The sequence below is a fragment of the Mobula birostris genome, chromosome 23, assembly GCF_030028105.1.
Source record: "Mobula birostris isolate sMobBir1 chromosome 23, sMobBir1.hap1, whole genome shotgun sequence".
Classification (NCBI taxonomy): Eukaryota; Metazoa; Chordata; class Chondrichthyes; order Myliobatiformes; family Myliobatidae; genus Mobula; species Mobula birostris.
Genome location: NC_092392.1, coordinates 40,658,342 through 40,680,917, shown reverse-complemented (window position 1 = coordinate 40,680,917; position 22,576 = coordinate 40,658,342). Strand labels below are relative to the sequence as shown.

General features: G+C 43.0%; 2 protein-coding genes across 6 annotated transcripts in view; one reads left to right on the top strand and one right to left on the bottom strand.

Annotated features, from left to right (window-relative positions):
* The window catches only part of bltp3b (bridge-like lipid transfer protein family member 3B), a 132,097-nt gene extending 120,114 nt beyond the window's left edge, over positions 1-11,983 (bottom strand). For all 5 annotated transcript variants that reach the window (XM_072241507.1, XM_072241505.1, XM_072241508.1 and 2 more), the window contains exon 1: positions 11,806-11,983. In XM_072241507.1, coding sequence (XP_072097608.1) covers positions 11,806-11,849 — 44 coding nt within the window. In that variant the 5' untranslated portion in view covers positions 11,850-11,983. The remainder of the gene's footprint in view (positions 1-11,805) is intronic.
* ckap4 (cytoskeleton associated protein 4) overlaps positions 11,862-22,576 on the top strand; it is a gene marked incomplete at its 5' end in the record, with an annotated part of 31,850 nt that continues 21,135 nt past the window's right edge. Inside the window, 2 exon segments of the mRNA XM_072241863.1 lie at positions 11,862-12,143; positions 12,145-12,184. Of these exon segments, the coding sequence (XP_072097964.1) occupies positions 11,862-12,143; positions 12,145-12,184 (322 nt within the window).

The window sequence follows — 22,576 nt, the reverse complement described above, 5'->3', positions numbered from 1 at the left end:
AGTTGGGATGATAAACTGGGTTGAAAAGTGGCAGATAGAGTCAAATCCAGAAAAGTGTGAAGTGATACACTTTAGACGCAGAATACAGGCAGGATTCGTAGTAGAGTGGAGGAACAGAATGATTTTCAGGTCCACATCCATAGTTCCCTCGAGGCCTTGTAAATTAATAGGGTGGTTAAGGCAGCATATGATGTGTTGACCTTCGATAGTCAGGGAATTGAGTTCAACATTCGCAAGGTAATGTTACAGCTCTATAAAATTCTGGTTAGACCACACTTTGAATATTATTTTCAGTTCTGGTCGCCTCATTATAGAAAGGATGTGGAAGCTTTTGAGAGGAGATTTACCAGGATACTGCCTGGATTGGAAAACATGTCTTATGAGGATAAGTTGAGCAACTTTAGAGTATTTCTCCTTAGAGTGAAGGAGGATGAGAAGTGACTTGTTAGAGGTGTATAAGATGATAAGAGGCATAGACAGAGTGACAGCCAGAGATGTTTTCGCAGGGGGAAAAATATCTGACTGTCCACCTTTCCCAGGAAATGACTAATATAAGGAGACATAATTTTAAGGTTATTGGAGGAAAGTATAGGGGGCACGTCAAAGGTAATTATTTTTTAAAAAAGAGTGGTAGGTGTGGAGAACATGCTGTCAGAGGTAGTGGTAGAGATACTTAAGAGACTCTTAGATATGCACATGGATGGAAAAAAAGGGAGGGCTATGTGGAAGGGAAGTGTTAAGATTGATCTTAGAGTGAGTTAAAAAGTTGGAACCATATTGTGGGCTGAAGGGACTGTACCCTGCTGTACTGTTCTATGCTTTATGAATCCAGTTAATTATTTTGTATTTATAGCACCATTTTAATCCTGACCAGCACCTGGAAAACAAAGTTTCTCAAACCGGAAAAGGATAGTCAAGATCACTTTTAGGATGCATGATGAGTGATGAATCTTATGGTCTGCACACTTGCTGCAGAATCTTCTCCAACCACCTAATCATGTGGACAGTTTCAAACTGAAATAGAACGACAAGAACTCCATTGTACAATTTTATATGGTTCTCAATAAATACAGTATCAATATACATAATACCCCGCATTGCAAACAAACACATTGTTTAAGTCCTGAACCAGGCTTGCATTTATAACTGCAAACAACAGGAATTCTGCAGATGCTGGAAATTCAAGCAACACACATCAAAGTTGCTGGTGAACGCAGCAGGCCAGGCAGCATCTCTAGGAAGAGGTACAGTCGACGTTTCAGGCCGAGACCCTTCGTCAGGACTAACTGAAGGAAGAGTTAGTAAGAGATTTAATCGAAGGGTCTCGGCCTGAAACGTTGACTGTACCTCTTCCTAGAGATGCTGCCTGGCCTGCTGCGTTCACCAGCAACTTTGATGTGTGTTGCTTGCATTTATAACTTTCAGGTTTTAGAGTTAAGTGTTATCCCTATAATGAAACTAAGCAAGCATTACAAATATAACAAGTTCAACTGCTAACTCCAGGAGTTTCTTCTTTTGCAGCTTGGCCCAAGGATTCTGGTTCACTGCACTGACTCAGATATCAAACTCCATTTGTATAGCTGTTACCTGATGATGTTTACCAACTTTAATGAAACAGCCACTCTTACCCTGGTGCAACACCCACAAGAACAGTTCATTCAGATCCAGTGTGCCATTCTATTAGGTACTTCTATTCTTTGACAATTTTCCACAGTGGCACATTGACAGGAACCAGCTATTTACTTCTTTATCCCAGCTCCACCATTCAGTTGGATCACAACAGAATGGTCAAACTCCATGGACCCATTTCCTCTCGGAGCTTTGAACTTCTTGATTAATATAAATCTATTAATCCCTGATTTAAAGTGAGCACAAAAAGAAACATCAATTGCCATTTTCAGAAGACATTATTTTTAGACCTTTCCCTAATTGTAGACTACTCAAATAGCAGAAATTCTTTATGCCCATTCTGAAAATTTCAAATCATCCCATTCAAACTTCCAGAAAAAATAACTATACTTTCAATCACGTAGGAGTACAGGTGGAGGCAGCTACGATGGTGCTCAATGGCAACTCCTTCGTGTTCATCTGCAATTAATCTGATCCTCAGCTTAATTTCTACCTTTGATGTCTCTCTTTTTTCTTTTCAGAGTGGATGGTGTTCTGTTGAAGACCCTGACCTGGAGTTACACTCACACTTCAGCTCTTTACAGTAGTGGGACCTGTTCTCGGGTGTTTTTGTTCTTCGGCAGAACATGGTCTTTCTTTGGGGGAGGGTTTGCAATTGCTTGTTTGATGGGTGGAAGATTATTTTTGCTGAAGTAAGTGGGGGAGGGGAGGGTCATTGTTTTGCTGCTGCTTGTGCGTGGGGGGGAAGTAGGGGGCTTTGGGTCTCTAACATTTTTACTGTCACTCATTCTTTGGCGCACTTCTGTTTTTGTGGATATCTGCAAAGAACAAGAATTTCAGGATGTATATTGTATACATTTCTCTGAAACTACTGAATAATCTCTTTTTACTCCCCAACCATCATGCCCATCATTTCTAAGGATGGGTATTGCAGATACATATAGCTGCAGCTTAAATTCTACTACTTTGCATTCTAACCAAAAGGGCAAATATTGCAATGGTCTTTTAGCTTATTTTCTAAGTCTATAATATCTTACTGATAGACCTGAAAGGCGCTTCAATGTATATAGCTTCTCACCATTTAGAAAGTAGTCTATCCCAACGTATAGGATGGAAGTAGATGAACTCACATGTTGAAAGCCAAATGGAATAGTTTGTCCATAATTTTAACTGCAATGATTCCAGCATTTTTACCAGCAAACTTGTATATCTATCTTCTATATACTACTAAAACTCTCATGCTCTGTCTGTCTGTCTGTGACCTCCAATCAGCGCAAACGCTACATTACAGCGGCACTTTTTTTGGCTACATCGAATTAAAATGCGCTAACTTACAAAATGCAGGCAAAGGTCAAGGTTATATATTCGTATAAAATTGTTCATTCGCCAAAAATCAACAGGCTGCCTTTCACCTGAGACCCAATCAGCCATCATGGAAATCGGGACACCACAGCCTGACGCATGCGCACGGTCAGCCTCAGGAGCGACACCTACCAGAGCAAAAGGGCAGGGCAGCTCTGTATCGAGGGCACAAAATAATCTGCAGATGCTGGGGTCAAAGCAATACATACAACACGCTGGAGGAACTCAGCAGGTCAGGCAGCATCCATGGAAAACGGCACCCTAACCCTAACCCTAAACAGTTAATGTTTCGGGCTGGAACCCTTCGTCAGGACTGTAGAGGGAAGGGGCAGAGGCCCTATAAAGAAGGTGGGGGGAGGGTGGGAAGGAGAAGGCTGGTAGGTGTCAGGTGAAAAACCAGTAAGGGGAAAGATAAAGGGGTGGGGGAGGGGAAGCAGGGAGGGGATAGGCAGAAAAGGTGAAGCAGGAATAGGGGAAAGCACAATGGGTAGTAGGAGGCGGAACCGTGAGGGAGGTGATAGACAGCTGGGGGAGGGGGCAGAGTGAAACTGGGATGGGGGAAGGGAGGGGGAGGGATACTGGGATGGGGGAAGGGAGGAGGAGGGATTTCAAGGGGTCACATTCTGCTAATCACCATCTGCATGTGCAGGATTGGGACAGATCTAACTGCCACCCATCAATAAGAGATAATTAAATCTTACTGTAATGACGTACTTCGAGACACCCATAAAACCCTTTGCTACAATCAAAGGACAGCGGTGACTATATCACATCCATTTAGGAGAGCGCCAACCACATCATCAAGAATAATCAGCATCCTTTGGTATTAGTGCTTCGTATCTTCTATCCAGCATTAGGGTAAAAAAAAATGGTCAGCCTACTTATGCCACGTGGAAAGGGAAGGGGGTCATTATGGTCAAGGGATGATGCCAAACGTCGTTGGGAAGTGGCAAGGAGAGAGAGAGAACAAGAATCAGATAAGGCCAGGGCCGCACGACTCCAGGATCAAAGAGTCAGGACAAAAAAAGATGAGAGAAGAAGAGACAGAGGAGGAGAGGCATGCACGTCTCCAGGATCAGAGACAAACAACAAAAGAGCTGAAGAGACAGGGGATGAAAGGGCTGCACGTCTCCAGAATGACAATGAGAGGCACAAGGGTGGCAGATAAACCGGAAATGATGCCATCAAGAGTGTCCTTCATTAAATGAGAAGCAGCTATATTTCCTTTGCCACACATCATTCTTCTTTCATAAACTGAGGTTTTCTACTTTAGTTTCCAAAGCAAAGTGATACCAATAGCATTCAGGAAAATTTAATGTTCATTCTACTCATATCAGACTGCTCTACCCTTCTCTCAAAGGGTGCCCCAACAGGTCACCTCGTTGTCTAGTCCTGTTATAAAACTGTATCAATAAAGCTTCATTCAAATAGCTAGCTGTTAATTCTTTGTACTATTATGCTCCCCAACCTAGTGTGAGTCAAATTAATAGAGTAACTATCTATCATAATTAAGGCCAAGGACTAATTAAGAAATTCAGAATGTTCAGTCTTCTCAGCCTCTGTAATCAGCCATTTCACCCCATTTTATGTTGGAAATCAGGTCAGGATTATAGCAAGAGGTTTACAGATTTAAGACAGTAGATGTCAGGAAATTCTTCCTTGGATTACACTGTAACCATTCCAGGTACCTAATATCTCCTTATTTATTCATTAAAAGGTTTGCGATGTCATTGGCAAAATAGCTTTTATTCCCCTTGAGAAAATGGGGCTATGTTACCTGCGTAAATGTACTCCCACAGGTACTTGGCAACAAGTTCCACGATTTTGAGAGAATAGCGATGTATTTTTTAAGTGAATGTGTTATGGAGGGAAACCTGCAGCCTTCAGCATTGCAGAGGTCACGGTTAAGGAATTCAAAAAAGCATAACTAGCTGCCAATACATTGCATGGACATTACACAATGCAAGCCTGTTTTTAATGGGAGTCTAATCAAACAAACTTGCTCTTGGTGGTGCACCCACCCAGGAAAGTAGAATAATATTGATTCATTCTTCTGACTTGTAACATGGTGATAAGAAAGCATCAGGTTCAGTTAGGAACGGGCAGTTGACCACATGTCCACCCACTCATCTACTCCCATGTTCACAGAATGTTGACTGTAGGAAAATTCATTGATGGCAATGCCAGTCAATGTCAAGGAAAAGTGGTTAGAATCGCCAGTTGGACCTAGTCAGTAGCTTCCACGAACATGAGAAATAGCATGAGTGCACTGTGTGGCTCCTTAGATCTATTCCAGGATACAATCTCACTGCTGATACACCCGTTATTGTTCACTTCTCCACCTGATCTTAGCAACTGAAAATCTACATAGTTCAGCCGTGCACATCCACAGTTCACTGGAAATTAAATATTTATAACCTCTATATGAAATAAATTCTTATTCCTACTCATACTGCAGATGGGGCTCGTCAACCCAGGTTGGTAGTTCATCTAGGGGACGGAAAACTCTGATCTCAAAGTTCCATTGCATTGCAGCTATACACATTCATGGGGAAGGCCTCAGGAGTAAACCCTGAGGAACAGTCCAGAGTTGGAGTCGCTATGGCAGTCCTACATTGATTTCAACACTGACTAGCATCTCCTGTAACAAAGGTGGTGCTAAACCGTATCAGCTTCTGCTGTTCCTTTGGATTCATCAGCTGCGTGGAGAGGGAGAGGCTGCAGTATGGGCAACAGCTTGCTCCACATATTGTACTGCCCTGGATGGTGTACTAGCTTTTGTGTATCAACTTTGACAGCTAGGATGCAACATCCATGGTTGACCCCAAACAACGGAGGGTCGAACTCATACCACTATCTCAAGATTCAGCCAATCATCTATTCCATAACTCTTCTCAAAGCCGGGGATTTTGGGGCCTTCCCTCCGGAGATTCTCGATCGCACAGTAGCAGCAGCAGCGAACCAGGCATTTCAGAAATTTCTCTAGATGTTCCTCTGCCTCTCACGTCTGTCTCCATCAAATCAGAATTGTGCACGGCATCCTACTCACAAATATGATATCATTTCACCAGAGAGCTGCACGCACTGTGTCGCGCCACCATCTTCTCCTCCCGCCTTGGATGTCTATCTCCTTACGATCATCTCTCATTTTTTCCCATTCAAGAACAGGTTAACCTCACTCGCTTAACACAACAACCATCTTTTTCAAGTGATCAGTCTCTTAATTCTATGCTGCACCTGTTCTAAAAATAAAAGCTATATCTTTACAATAGGTACAAAGGCCAAAATTACACACGACGGTTTGAGTGTGTTGTCTCACCATGTCTTCTACAAGTGAAGCAAGACAGTCTTTCTTTTGTGCTCTAACCCTACTGAAATAGGGAGCTGCACATTTACACAGTGTTTCACAATCCAGTGTACCGTGATCCTGCTGTGCACCAACCACTTTCCCACTATTTGCAAACTATTTCTTTTTCTTATTCTTACCAAAGTGTGTGATCCAGAGTTTGGCTGATTTAAGTGCTGGGCCAGATTGAAAAAGTCAGGCTTTTGGGGCCGGAAGAGAGGAATGGGCCAGTGTTCAGCTTGCTGCCAACAAGGTTTACTCATCCCTGCGCTGAACTGAGGTTGGGGACTGCAACTAATGGGCTCCTGGATTGGCTGCGACTGGCTTCGTGGCTGTCAGTCCACTTTTGTGAACTTCAGATCTTAATGTAACGTGCTTACTTTTATTCTTATCACAATTTTGGCTTTCAGTCCAACTAAAAATATAAAGACATAAATATTTCAAGATTTTCCAATGATGTGATTAAAAAATACATTTAAATCTAATCTAAGGCGAGAACTGCTTAAGGGTCACAATATCTGCAAACTCAACCCAGAGTTTACCAACTTGAAAGACCCATTTATTCCCATCTTCTTTACTATACAACTAAGCCTCCATCCATGCCATATGTTCATCAAACTAGCATAAACATTTATTTTAACAACCCAATGTCTGCTACTTCGTCGGGTAGCTTTTGAAACTCCAGATATACCCTGTGCAGTTAGAACTTGCTGGTTAGAACTTCAATAAAACCACATTAATGTTGATTACTGATACTAAAGCTTAAGAGCTTAATTTCTTTCATGATAGTGAATTCCAGTAATTGGCCTATCATGCCCTTTTCTCTTACTTCCTTTTCAAGAGAGAACTAATACTGCTTTCTATTTTAACAGCCCAAGCCAGAAAGTCGCCCCGGTCCTGCTGCAAAAAAGTGTTGAAGGATTATGTCATTTTCCGAGTTTCACTTTACTTTCAGTTCTGACCTCATGATGGAGGGTATATCACTGATTAAATCAGCTGAAGATGATGTTTTACCAGAACACATTACCAAGGCCAGACTCTGGAGCCAAGAGTGGCCTCCATTAACCATTAACTAGATTTTGATGAAAGCCTAAGTCTTTTGATGTTGCCTGACCTGCCGAGTTCCTCCAGTATTTTATGTGTGTTACTCTGGATTTCCAGCATCTGCTGAATCTGTTATGTTTTTGATGTAAGCTTAATGGCCTGAATCAGTAAATCACGCACATTCCACTTTCAGCATTTTCCACTTTTATTGCAACCCTCTTCTTTGTTTATATCAAGAATCAGGGAAAGATTCCTTCACATCAATGATTCACAGACACTTAAATTCTGCTGAAGTAACTAACAATCAGCTGAAGTAACTCAGCTAGTAGAAAAGCATATGTGGAATGTAGGGAATTGTCAGCTCATCAAGTCAAAACCCCACATCAAGACAGAGTGGAGAGGGCAGATGGCCAGTATAAAGAGAAGAATGGGAGTGGTGAGACAGCAGAAGAAGATGACGGGTGAACTAAAGAGGGGGGAAGATAATAGGCAGGTAGCACCAGGTGGGGAGGAGCTTGTTTGAAATTGGGAAGCAGTACCAGATAGAGAAAGGTGAAGAACAAAAATGAGAGGCAGATGGAGCGAAGTTGGGGAGGGAATTATATAGACTGGATACAGCTCCTGCCAACTGCCATCTCCAACATACCTCTCATCACCACCCCCTTTTGTCTGCCTCCATCTCATATTCGCCTGCCACAGTCTCCCAACTCCAAACAGCCCCATACCCAGCACAACTTCAGTACTACACTTCTAGTAGTCATTATAATTAAAGGAAGCTGTGCTTCTTTTAATTAATAACCATAATGACTGTACTAAAACAAGTAGTCAAAAAGAAGAAAGAAGCTTAAGGTTTAAGAAGCAAGGGTCAGACAAGACTCTAGCCAGGAAGCAGCTGAAGAGTGGAGCTGAGAGTTAGAAGTGAGCATGAAAGGCTTGGGCAAGTAGGATTAAGGGATACCCCAAGGCATTTTACACACCTGAAGAACAGGAGGATGATTAGAGTGATTGCAGGAATGGCATGTTGGCCTTCATAACAACGGAAGTTGAGTACAGGAGCAAAGAGGTCCTTCTGCAGTTGTACAAGGCCCTGGTGAGACCCTACCTGGAGTATTGTGTGCAGTTTTTGTCTCCAAGTTTGAGGAAGGACATTTTTGCTATGGAGCTAGTGCAGCGTAGGTTCACTGGGATGGTGGGAATGTCATATGTTGAAAGATTGGAGCAACTGGGCTTGTATACACTGGAATTTAGAAGGATGAGAGGGGATCTGATTGAAACGTATAAGATTATTAAGGGATTGAACACACTAGAGGCAGGAAACATGTTCCCGAAGTTGGGGGAGTCCAGAACCAGAAGCCACAGTTTACAAATAAGGGGTAGACCATTTAGAACGGAGTTGAGGAAAAACTTTTTCACACAGATGGTTGTGGATCTGTGGAATGCTCTGCCTCAGAAGGCAGTGGAGGCCAATTCTCTGGATTCTTTCAAGAAAGAGTTAGATAGAGCTCTTAAAGATAGCGGAGTCAAGGGATATGGGGAGAAGGCAGGAACAGGGTACTGATTGTGGATGATCAGCCATGATCACAGTGAATGGCGGTGCTGGCTCAAAGGGCCGAATGGCCTACTCCTGCACCTATTGTCTATTGTTTATTGTCTACTGAATGTTCAGGAATATAAGAGGAAACATGTGCCTAGGGTCAGAGGAGCTCACGGACATCCTTAATGAATACTTTCCTTCAATATTCAACAGTGACAGGGACCTTGACATTTGTGAGGACACCGTAAAACTGGCTGGTATACAATTACTAAGGGAAGTGTTTGCTGAACCTTTGCCAATGATCTTTGCGTCCTCACTATTCACAGAATTAGTACCAGATGAATGGAGGACAGGAAATGTTATTCCTTTGTTCAAGAAATGGAGTAGTGGGAACCCAGTAACCCTAAGACCAATGAGTCTTACTTCAGTGATGGGCAAATTACTTGAGAAGATTTTTAGAGACAGGATTCACTAGCATTTAGAGAAGCACAGTTTGATTAGGGGTAACACACAAAATGCTGGAGGAACTCAACCAGCAGAGTCAACTCTGACTCTTCATCTTTTTTTCCACCTTAGTCCTGATGAAGGGTCTGTACTCTTTTCCATAGATGCTGCCTGGCCTGCCCAGTTCCTCCAGCACTTTATGTGTGTTGCTTGGATTCCAACATCTGCAGATTTTCTCTTGTTTTTACTTAGAGATAGTCAGCATGGCTTTCTGGGGAATAGGTCATGTTTCACAAGCCTGATTGAATTATCTGAGGATGTGACAAAGCAACAAATGAAGGTAGAACAATGGATATGGCATACATGGATTTTAGTAAGGTGCTTGATAAGGTTCCTCAAGTTAGACTAATTCAGGAAGACAAGAGGCACAGGATCCAGGGAAATTTGCCTCTGCAGATTCAAAAATGGCTTGTGCATAAAAGGTGGTTTTATATGGAACGCATTCTGCCTGGAAGTCAGTGACCAGTTGTGTGGAGGAACAGATGGATTTTGGGGTCTACCGTCGACAGATCCCTCAAAATTGCAGCGGAAGATGATAGACTAGTTAAGAAAGTGTTGGCCTTCATGAATCATAGAATTGAGTTTAAGAACCACAAGGTAATGTTGCAGCTCTACAAAACCCTGGTTAGACCTCACTTGGAATATTGTATTCAGTACTGATTGTCTCATTATAGGAAGGATGTGGAAACTTTAGAGAGGGTGCAGAGGAGATTTACCAGACACCATGTTTTATGATGATAGCTTGAGTGAATTAGGGCATTTCTTTTTGGAGCAAAGCAGGATGAGAGGTGACTTGATAAGTGTACAGGATAAGAAGCATAGATAGCCAGAGACTTTTTCCCAAGGCAGAACTAATACAAGGGGGCATAATTTTGAGATGACTGGAGGAAAGTACAGCGGGGAGGATGTCGGAGGTAGTTTATTTACACAGAAAGTGGTGGGTGCGTGGAACTTATTGCTGGGGTTCGTGAAAGAGGTAGGCACATTAGGGACATTTAAGAAATTCTTAGATAATCTCATGGATCAAGGAAAAATGCAGGAAGGAAGTGTTAGATTGATCTTAGAGTAGGTTAAAAGTTTGACACAATATCGTGGGCCAAAGAGCCTGCACTGTACAGTAATGTTCTATGTTCTAAGCATGGAACACAAAGAAATCTTGCACCACAATGAGTCAGAGAAAGTACACAAATGCATTAGTTTTCCAAGCACTTACCCACCACAACATTGATAAACTGAAATAAAGGCAATTATGAACTTTCAAACATATTAGCCTTGGCTGTACTTGCATACATTAACTCAATCTCCAGCCACCAACACCAAACTATAGAAAACCTTTAAATACAGATTAAAATAAAATCCCGAATTTTCTTGTGGATTTCAAATGTACAATTCCTACACGTGTTTAAAAAAAAAACTAATATGTCAACACCGCGTCAGCGCAATACAGTAATATGTACAAATTACACAAAGTATTGCGAAAGCAATCTGCTCTATTGGCCCTGCAGCGGTCTAAATCAACAGCAATTCAGTTTCAAATCAAAATCACCCTCAACCAGCCACTTCTCTGCAGCTTCATACTGAACACCCAGGAGTTAAAACTTTTGTATTGATTCGTTTCAATTAAGCACGCCGTTTCACTGAAAGCCCCGTTTTAATATATGGTCAAAAATCACAGTTTAAGATTATTCCCTCTTTATTGTTATGATGGGTACTATCACAATGGCAAAATTCGTTGCTGCCTTCCTCCCCTTCAATACGGTTCTCTGAGATAACTCAGAGCTGGAAAATCTGACCCGAACAGACTGTCTCCACCCCGTCTCGACGTGTCAATTAGTACGGCATTAAACACTTCGGTGTCATCTGCTCAATTAATTCAATTTTCACCCGCAATGCTCACATGGCTAAACAGTTGACAATCCGCAAGTGCAGGTTCAAAGAAAGCCAATCTCAGTAGGAAAGAAACGAGAAAAGTTTTCTCTACTCCCGCTCTATTCTCGGCTCAGTTAAAAAAAATTGTGTAATTTTCTCCTTCACTCCGGCTGAAATATCAGAAGCAGCGACACATCTCTAGTTTTGTATCTGCTCTATGTTCACCGCTATTTCCGAATCTAGACCTCGGTGGGCGAATCCTTGTCAATGCGCGATTATTAGCCCATCAGTGTGCGGCTCAGGTTTCACTCAACATGACACCAGCACTACGGGAGAGGGAGCGGAAGGTTTCCGCGCATTGTGTAATAGTGCGGGGAGGGCTCCGGGGAAACGGGAGAGGCGACCGCAGCCGTCCACACTCTATGGGCAGGATAACACAGGAGCGGCGAGGCCCGGAAACATCCTCCTAGTCAGAGCCAAAAGCAGTTATCAACCTCCCACATACCGCATCGCTCACCTGGACAAGTGCTTCAGGATCTGCTTCTTGATGAGTCCCGCCATCACTCACGGCCCTTCAGGAAGACATTAACGAACCGCTGCCATATCAGACAATCCTGTGCGGATGTGGCATCAGGCGGACTCTCCTTCAGGCACCCGCTCACTGCCGAGCTGCTTCCATTACTGTCATCGATGGACACTGGACCAGAGCGAGGTCTGCGGGGCAAAGCGCGGCGCCGACCAGAGCGAGGTCTGCGGGGCAAAGCGCGGCGCCGACCAGAGCGAGGTCTGCGGGGCAAAGCGCGGCGCCGACCAGAGCGAGATCTGCGGGGCAAAGCGCGGCGCCGACCAGAGCGAGATCTGCGGGGCAAAGCGCGGCGCCGACCAGACCGAGGTCTGCGTGGCAAAGCGCGACGCCAACCAGAGCGAGGAGTGTGGGGCCAGGATTAGCGCGGATCAGAGCAGTGAACGAACAGCTGGAGGAACTCAGCGAGTCGAGCAGCATCTAAATTGGTGTGGGGGTGGAGTAATTGTCCACGCTTTGGATCGAGACGTTGCATGATTTTTCAGTTTGATTTTTTTTGTTTCAGTATCCAACATCTGCAGTCTCTTCGTCATCCATTTGCGGGGCAAAACGCGCGTCAATCAGAAAGGGGCCGATTGAACAGTTTGCGAGGGGAGTGTGTCTAAGCACCAATCAGAACGAGGACTGGTAGAGTGGAGCACCTATCAGAGCGAAGAGTTTCGTACGGAGCCAGACGACGTTTGTGGAAGAACCTGAATTGAAATGACGGAATGATCAAATCAAGGTGTAAAATATAGTTCGCAAACACGAGGAAATCGGCAGATGATGGAACAAGCAACACACACACAAAATGCTGGCGGAACGCAGCAGGCCAGGCAGCATCTATAGGAAGGTGCTCAGATTTGTTTCTACTATGGGTGCCAACTTAACGGATCAGACCAATATGGGACCCGCAGATTTTACGCAGGGTGGGGAATGCATATTGGCTGTTTGTGAGTTGGTATACGCCAACCACAATTTATAAACGAGAAAATTTGCAGATGCTGGGAATCCACGAAACACACACAACATGCTGGAGGAACTCAGCAGGCCAGGCAGCATCTATGGAAAAGAGTGCGGTCGATGTTTCAGGCCAAGACCTTTCGGCAGTACTGGGGGAAAAAACTGAGGAGTAGATTTGAAAAGGTGGAGGGAGAGGAGAGAGAAACACAAGATGATAGTGAAACCTGAAAGGGTGGGGGTGCGAAGTAAAGAGCTGGGAAGTTGGTGAAAGAGATACAGGGCTAGAGAAGAGAGAGTCTGATAGAAGAGGGCAAAAGGCCATAGGAGAAAGTAAAGGGGGAGGCGCTGGGTGGGCAAGGAAATAAGGTGAGAGAGGGAAAAGAGGATGGGGAAAGGTGAAGGGGGCATTACCAGAGGGGTTTGAGAAATTGATGTTCATGCCATCAGGTTGGAGGCTGCCCAGACGGAATACAGGGTGTTCCACTGACCTAGGTGTGGCCTCATCATGACGGCGGAGGAGGCTACGTATAGATGTATCTGAATGGAAAGTAGAATTAAAATGGGTGGCCACTGGGAGATCCCGCTTTTTCTGGCAGATGGAGCATAGGTGCTTGGGGAAACAGTCTCTTAATGTACGTTGGGTCTCACCGATATATAGGAGGCCACACCGGGAACACTGGACACAGTATATGACTCCAACAGACTCACAGGTGAGGTGTCTGTTAGGACCTTGAATAGTTGGGCTTCCGTGTATTCGTGACACATGAACTGGAGAATAGATAAGAAGTTGGGGATAAGCCATTTAATGCTCCAGTAGCTTTGTGATTCATTAAGATGATAACTGATCTGCTTCAACAGCAGTTACATGTTCCTTGATTCCCTTAGTCTCTGTACTGAATGGGCATAACCTTTGACTTCAGTTGACCTCGGGTGTGCAAAATTCCAGAGGTCTACCACCTTGCATTGGAATTTCTCCTCATCTCAGACATAAATGATTGACCCCTTATTCTCAAACTCTGCCTTGGTCGAGATCTCCAGCCAGCTCAGCATCATCCTTGCATCTCACCTGTCAAGCCCTTCAAAAATGAGATCTCTCATTCTTCTGATCATCCAAGAATACAGGCTTAAGCTACTCTATCCTTCTATGGCCAGCCTGAAAGAATCAAGTGAATCTTTGCAGCACTCCCTACGTGCGGAAGATATCCTTTCTTTCATAAGGAAACCAAAACTACACTCTAGCTGTGGTGTCATCAATGTCCTGTACTCTTTAATCAATCCTACTTGCAATCAGGGCTAATGCACTGTTTGTCTTCCCAACGCCTTGCTGCATCTGTATGCTAGCTTCAGTGACTAGAAAACAAGCACACGTAGATCATTTTCAACAACAATATGATCCAATCTCTCACCATTTCACAAATATTCTGCTTTTCTCTTATATCCACCAAAGTGGAAGATAACTCGTTTTCCCAGATCATATTCCACGTGCAGTGTCCCAGTCCATTCACTTGGCTTGTTCATATCCCCTAGAAGTCTCTTTACATCCACTGTACTCAAAACTCATCCAGTTTAAGAAAGATTGAGAAAATTTGAAGTGACCTAAGTAGCAAGGTAGAAGCAATGTCACAATGGTGCACCTCAGCTTCTGCAAGCTTCCCACTGGAATGGAATTACTCTACAAGGCCAATGGGAAATTGTTCAAGCTACTTTGCCTTCACTCCAAAGCCAAGGTAATCTCCATGGGCGTGGTTTCCATGTCCAGTGCTCATCCAGGCTAGTTTATATTATCTCTATTTATTCTGGCATAAATTCCAAAACCAAAATGATGAGGCCTCCATCAGTCAGGGTCGACCTTGGATGTTACATCCTAGTTATCTAGATACGCAGGCCAGTGCAGTACAATATGGAAAGCAAGCTGTTGCCTATGTAGCAAGCTCCCCATCACAACGCATCTGATGAACCCAGAGGAACGGCAGAGACCGATACAGTTTGGCACCAACCGTGTTGCAAGAGTTGCCAGTCAATATTGAATTCAATGTAGGCTGCTTCAGGGACTCCAGCTCTGGATTTTTCCCTTGGGGTTTACTCCCGAAGCCTTCCCCATGAGCGGGTATAGCCACAAGGCAGTAGAGGTATGAGATCAGAGTTTTCCTTCTAGATGAGCTGCCAACCATGGCTGACAAGCCCCATCTGCCCGATGGGACTGGTTTTGAGGCGCCGGTAATCTGCCTTTGCCTGTCAGTAGAAACAGTTCCACCAGGCTTAGTGAAGGCCAGGAGCTAGACTTGGTTGACAGGGGCTGTGTGGGTCGCATGCCATTGGGAGCATTGAATAGGTAGTGGGAGTTTGTCCCCATTATCACTCCTGGCTATAAGAATCTTAAGGAACCCCCATTATTCTATGTGAAAAGAGTCAACATTCTCATAGACCTCTATATCCCCACCTGCTGCTCACGCATCCAAACATCACAAAATCCTATGATTCTGTTAACCCTGAGACATGGTGAATCCCCTTTAAATATGACTACACTCAAAGGAAGTGTAGAGGGACAGGTTTTGTTTTGTATCGTGATGAAATTGTACTTGTTGGAAAATGGTTCATTTTCAACATTTTATCACCCTAATAAAGTTAAATCATCTTAAAAAAGAAAAGAAATTTACATTTATCTACCATTTTTGAAATCTTTTAAGGATGTCTCAAATCACTTTATAGACCATTAAGTGACTTTTGAAGGCTAATCACTGTCGTAAAATAGAAAATACGGCAGCCAATTCATGCTCCACAAATAGCAAAGTAATAAAGATCAAGTAATCTGTTTTAATTAAAATGATTGATGGACAAGTGTTGGCCAGGACATTCGGGATAACTTGTCTGTTCTTTGGATTATTGCAGAGAGTTCTTTAATGGAACAACAGAGATATCAAACTTGATTGTAGTTTTTAGTTAGTTTCAAGAATTGCATCTTCAATGAATTTCATTCCTTCGGTAGTACACTGACATAATACATTATAATCATTTTGATGATCCTGCAAACTCCTGACGCAGAGACAAAACTGCTGGCGATTGAATGGCAGTTGGCATTAAAACATTGGATCTGTTTTCCTTCCACAGATTCTGTCATTTTCTATTTTTAATGTAATGGAATATTTCTGCTGCTTTTTGCATGAATATTGTCTTGTGTTCTGCTTATTTTGTGTATTTATACATTATTTACAAATATACTTTGTAAATTTGTGGATAACATTAGTGTTTCCTTTGGGAGTTGACATTCTGGAGAAATTGAAGGTACAGTGAAAACCTATAAATACCTGGTGAAAAATGATTTTGATCATGTTCATCATTAGACATGGGGTATACAGACATTTTTTATCTGTATAAGGACAGACCAAGAATATATCCCTTCAAAACAAGATATAATTTAATTGAAATTGAACTGTAGTTCAGATACAGAAGTCAAAGTCTTGATAAAGGGTCTCGGCTCAAAATTTTGGCTGTTTATTCCTCTCCATAGCTACTGCTGAGTTCCTCCAGCCTTTTGTGTGTGTTATCTGGATTTCCAGCATCTGCAAAATCTCTTCTGTGATAGAAGTTAATGTGTTTTTATTATTATAAATCTATCACACTACACAGAAACAAAGGCTTTCATAAACTGAATAATTTTCAGTACAAGAAGATTGAATAACCTGCCAGAATACATAATAAAATTGAAGAATCATCTTTTTTTGAACAAATTTAACATTGATTCTCAGAGCTGAGAAAAATGATCTTCTGAAACTTGCACGATTCTGGAGTTGGGGTGAGTGTGGCAAGCTAAATAGTGAAGATATTTTTCCTGACAGGAATCTCAATCAAAGGATTATTCAGGCTACATTCACCAGAATGATGAACAACTGTATGAATGGGTGTTTGGGAGACCATGGGATGCACGGAGTTGGATTTGCAGGCTGCTGGCATCTTCTGCATTTCCATTCATTTCTTCTTCCACCACCACCCGCCCTCCTAAACTGCAACAATTAGGGACTGCATTGAGCAGAGCATTCTGTACAGACTGAGTAAATCATCCCCCACACCTGCTCACAATTCTTCCATTACAGTTTTTGCTGTGATCCCCTCCCACATTCTTGTTCATTTCTGATGTACAAAAAAAAATATGGGTTATTAACCAGAAGAGAATCCTGTTGTAACTCAAGGAATGTCTGGAGACTCCCAGGATAGGGGTCAACTGCTGAAGGAGAATATAAGGTATTTTTTTCTCTCAGAAGGTTGTGGATTTCTAAAATTCACAACCCCGGGAAGCTGTAGAGGCAGAACAAAGTTTCTTTTGTGGCTATGAATATATTTAATGACTCAGCAACTACAGTTAACTGGGATAAAGAATTCCTCAGATTCACAAGCCAGAGGGAAATCATTTCTCCTTATTTTAGTCCTTAAGTCATCGATCCATTTTAATTCTTATTCAGTCAGGGGCTATGGGCTTCACAGTTTAAGCCTGAGTTCAATTGCCCATCCCTAATTGCTCTTGAAAAGGTGGTGGTGAGTTCCATTCTTGAACTGCTGTAGTCCTCGAGGTGTGGTGTATCCACAATACTGCTAGGGAGAGAGTTCCAGGATTTTGACTCCGTGATAGTGAAGGAACGGCAATATGTTTCTGACTCGGGTGATGTGCAGCTAGGAAGGCAACTTCCAGATGGTGGTGCTCCATGTTTATGTTGCCCTTGTCCCAGCTGGTAGAGGTTGCAGGTTTGGAAGATGCTGTCTAGGGAGTTGCTGCACTGCATCTTGCAGATTCTACGAACTGCTGCTACCGTGTGCTAGTGGTGGATTAAGTGAATGGTTGTGGATGTGGTACCTATCAAGCAGGCTGCTCTGTCCTACATTCTGTCGATATTCTTGAGTGCTAAAGCTACATGTACCCAGGCAAGCAGGGAGTATTTCATCACTTTGGAGTTTGTTCTTATCACAGATTTTCTACCCTCTGACCTGTTGTTGTTACCATGTTGTCTACCTAGCCACTCCAGTTAAGTTTCTGTTCAAAGGACATTGATAGTGGGGGATTCAATGAGAGTAATACTTTGGTTCCATAACCTATAGATGCACTTTCAAGGATTCTACAACTCATGTTCTTGATATTAATTGTTTATTTATGTACTATTTGTCATTGTCCGGTCTGCGAAGTCTGCATTCCATTTAACGGACCCGGTAGATCGATCCTTATTCCAGGTTTTCTGCTTTTCCCTTGTTCTGTTGGTGCCTTAATTGAGGCACATGATTCTCACTTTGGGCTGTCTACATAAACAGCTCCTGGGTTCAGCTTCAGTTGCTGGACTGTTCCCGTCCCTTCTGTAGCCCTTGGCTGTAGCCTCGCCTGCTACCTTTCGCCTGAAGCTTCACCTGCGTCCTCGCCTATTCTTGCTGTCAAGTTCTACCGCCGGAGCAAGATCGGAGCCATGCTGTGAATAGATAAGGAACTGTCTTTCATTGTTTGGAACTGTCTCTGTGTCCACGCCTTTGCTAGGTAGGTCTGGCCATTTGCCACTTCCTTGTGTTGGGAACCATCTCTGTGTCTACGCCTTTGCTAGGTAGGTCCAGCCGTTTGCCACTACCTTGTGTTGAGAACCATCTCGATGTGTTCAGCATTCTGTGTATGAGTCCCGACCCTACGTCCTGTTCCCAAGGAGGTGTCTCAGCTCTGTGTTCTGTGTATGAGTCTTGGCCCTACGTCCTGTTCCCAAGGAGGGGTACCGGCTCTGTGTTCCATGTTTCTGTCTCTCAAGACCAAGGCTCTGTATTCTGCGTTCCTGTCTCCCAAGGCCAAGGCTCTGTGTTCTGCGCCCCTGTCTGCCAAGACCAAGACTCTGTGCCCTGCGCTCCTGTCTCCCAAGATCAAGGCTCTGTGTTCTGCATTCCTGTCTCCCAAGACCAAGGCTCTGTGTTCTGCATTCCTGTCTCCCAAGACCAAGGCTCTGTGTTCCAGTCTCCCAAGTCCAAGTCTTAGCTTCGTGTCCTCATCCAGTTCTGGTCCCGCATCCTGCCCAGGAGTCCTGCATCCTGCCACCATGTCCAGTCCAGTTGCCTTTCCACGTCTTGTCCTCGCCTGGATCCGGAGTCCGACCCCGAGTCAAGACCCAGGTTCTGGGTCCCCGTCCAGTCTCTGGCTCGGAGTCCTTGTCCAGGTTCCAAGTTCCTAGTTCCTCATCCAGGTCCTGCTTCCCTAGTCTAGTCCTAGCCCATGCCCTGTATCCTAGCCTTGTCCAGGGCCTGCGTCTTGTCCAGCGTCATTTCTTCCCACTTCCCTTGCTTTCTTGACACACCTAGTCCTGTTCCTAGTACTTCAGTGTCTGTGTCTTGCATTTGGGTCCACTCCCAGAGCCCCCCCTATATGACACTATTACTATTTAGTGTTTTTTTTCTAGTTTTGTATTTGCACAGCTATTGTCTTTTGCACATGTGGTGTTTGTCGGTCTTTGCTGTCTGTGGTTTTTCATTGATTCTGTTGTGTTTCTTTATATTTACTGTGAATGCTCGCAAGAAAACGAATCTCAAGGTGGTGAGATTATATGGGGACATATATGTACTTTGATTATAAATTTACTTTGAACTTTGCCTGACTCCTTCACAAGGTGGAAACATCCTCACGTTAATCCCTGTCAGAATCTTAGATGTTTCAATAAGAATCCCTCTCATCTTTAACTACAGCCCAACCTTCCTTCATAAAGTCCATCACGGGTAAAGTCCTTGCCACCATTGAGAACATCTACATGAAGCGTTGTCGCAAGAAAGCAGCATATACCATCAGGGTCCCCCACCACCCAGGACTATATGACCATAAGACATAGGAGCAGAAATAGACTATTCAGCCCATCGGGTCTGCTCCGCCATTCCATCATGGCTGACATGCTCTCTTCTCACTGCTGCCGTCAGGAAGAAGGTACAGGAGCCTCAGGACTCAAACCACCAGGTTCAGGAACAGTTATTACCCCTCAAACATCAGGTTCTTGAACCAAAGAAGATACTGTAACTTAACTCAACTTCACTTGCCCATCATTCAAATGTTCTTACAACCTATGGACTCATTTTCAAGGACTCTTCATTTCATGTTATTGAGATTTACTGTTTATTAATTTATCATTATTTTCTTTCATTTTGTATTGTTTATTTCAGTTTGTTGTCTTTTGCACACTGATTGAACGCCCAAGTTGGTGTGGTCCTTGATTGATTCTACTATGGTTATTATTCGACTACGGATTTACTGAGTATGCCCACAAGGAAATGAATCTCAGGGTTGTATATGATGACATATCTGTACTTTGATAATAAATTTACTTTGAACTTTAAACAAAACTCTGAACTCTGGAATCATTCTGGTAAGCTATAGCTGTACTGTTTCCAAATCTGGTACAGTATCTATCCATCCCCAAATAGGGAGATCCAAAAAAAAAAGGAAGATCACTGTTCCATGATTGTCTCACCGAACCTCTTAAAGGGGTTTGTGAAATTTTAGAATTTGGACGCAATGAAGTTGTTAATTCAATGCAAAATGAAATTTTTGAACTACAAGGGTCTGGAGGCTTATGTTTTGAGGCCATCCGTCAGTTATTAACGATTTATTGATTTCAGGAACATGCTTGAGGGCCGTATGCCCAGCACCTCACTCTTGGTCGCTAATTAAGGAGTTTTTAACATATACTCACCTTTTCTTGGACCCTCAATTAAATGATAGTTTGTCATTTTATACCTTTTTAACTATTTCCATGAAACTTTGGCTAATTGGGATAGCCGCTTAATTGGGCCAAAATACACTGGTCCTGATATGTCCCATTAACTGGAATTCACTGTAATTGTTGGATTATCTTGATCTGAATCTTGATTTGGCAATGTCTGGTCAGGAATGTACATGCTGCAGAAAACAATAAAGAGGCCACAGGTATTTTTTCAGACATAAGTAAAATTCTGTTTCAGAAGGTGCTTGTAGAATGCAATGAAATTACCTCAGTTGTGCTTGCCCTACTAAGCATTGTTTGTCTGGAGATCAATGATTTCCATTTGTGGAGGTTCTTTTGCTTAATGAATGCCAACAATAAAATAGACTGTCAAAGTAATAGAAACGGGTCTCAATGGTCACCATGACTGTTTGGTGATGTCTGTCTGGAGTTTTCTCTCTGTGACCCTGTAGGTTTCAGTGAATGCTGTATGTCTCAAAGTCGCTATGCTTTTTGAGTTGTTTGTGTGTGTATGTGTGTTTTACTGGTATTTTATCTGGGCTTGCCTCCGTAGTATCCAGGACATCTTCAAGGAGCGATGCCTCAAAAAGGCGGCATCCGTCATTAAGTACCCCCATCAGCCAGGTCATGCTACCATCAGAAAGGAAATACAGAAGCATGAAGGTACACACTCAGTGATTCAGGAACAGCTTCTTCCCCTCTGCCATCGGTGATATAAACCTAATTCTGAATATATGCGCCTTGTGTTGTGTATGATTGTTAGTATTGTGCCTTGCATCTTGGCCCTGGAATAACTGGCTGTATTCTTGTATGATTGAATGACTATTAACCTTGAACTAGAATTTGAACAGTAGATTGTCCTTAGTCATGGTGTCAGAAAATGGGTTACAGGGAAATAACTGGGCAAATGGGAGTGCTCAGTTTGTACTTTATATGCTGGCCAAATTGTCTGTCTTTTAGGGGAGTATGACATTTGTAACAATATATTTTTTTTGCAGTACAAGTCCTTTGGAAATTACACCACCAGAGCTTAGTTCTGTCTGGGAGTTGTACAAGCTGGAAAATAACCGAATCTGCCCTCCGCTAATGGCTTACAAAGCAGCTGCAACGTTATCTCGATCCTTTCATTTTACTTTAAAACCGCAGAGTACCATTCCTATCTTCAATAATTTAATGTCAAATGCATTTAAATGCTAAATTAGATCGGCTTTAAAAAAAAGAACAAACTTCCCTGGTTCTTCCACAGGACTTCCTTTTTCAGCCTTGAATGTGATTCCTTTAGTGCATAATATCAGAAATCTTTTAAGTACTGTACTCTGCTGTAGCAGAGCCAAGAAATATCAATGTGGTCGAGCTTATTGCTGCAAGGTACATCAATTTCTTCCGAATAACTTTGGAAATCTCCGAGCTGAGCGCGTGAAAATGGATGAATACCACCATTGACACAATTTTCAGTGCATCATGCTTTCTAGCAACTTTCCACGAAGCCCCTATTTTTAAGTAAGACCATAAGACAAAGGAGCAGAATTCGGCCATTCCGCCCGTCGAATACTCATTGGGGCTGATTTATTATCCCTCTCAAACCTGTTCTCCTGCCTTCTCTCCTCAACCTCTGATGTCCTTACTAATTAAGAACCTCTCCTTTAAATATACCTAAAATATACTGTATAATGCAGAATAATCCCATTCATTTTGATTTGCCGACTATTCCAAATTAATCTTACCAATCATTATCATGATGCTTACTCTGTCTGTGGCAATTCACTTCGAGATTTCCACTTTGAATCTAGACCCTGGTAAAATTGCCTGCCTCTTTCATGCTATAGAGAGCTCCCAGTTTATTGTAACATCAAACGATTGTCAGCATTAAGGAATTACGCATGGCTGTGTCAGCAATGTCTTCTTCACATTTCCAGCAACTAAAAAAAAACTTGAAAACCTGTTGCTGCGTAGACGGTTCAACGCCTAAAAAAATTTCTGGTAACTGCTAGGTAACAAGACTTTCTGTCTTGTCTTTCTGGATATATTTCCTCGAATACTTTCTG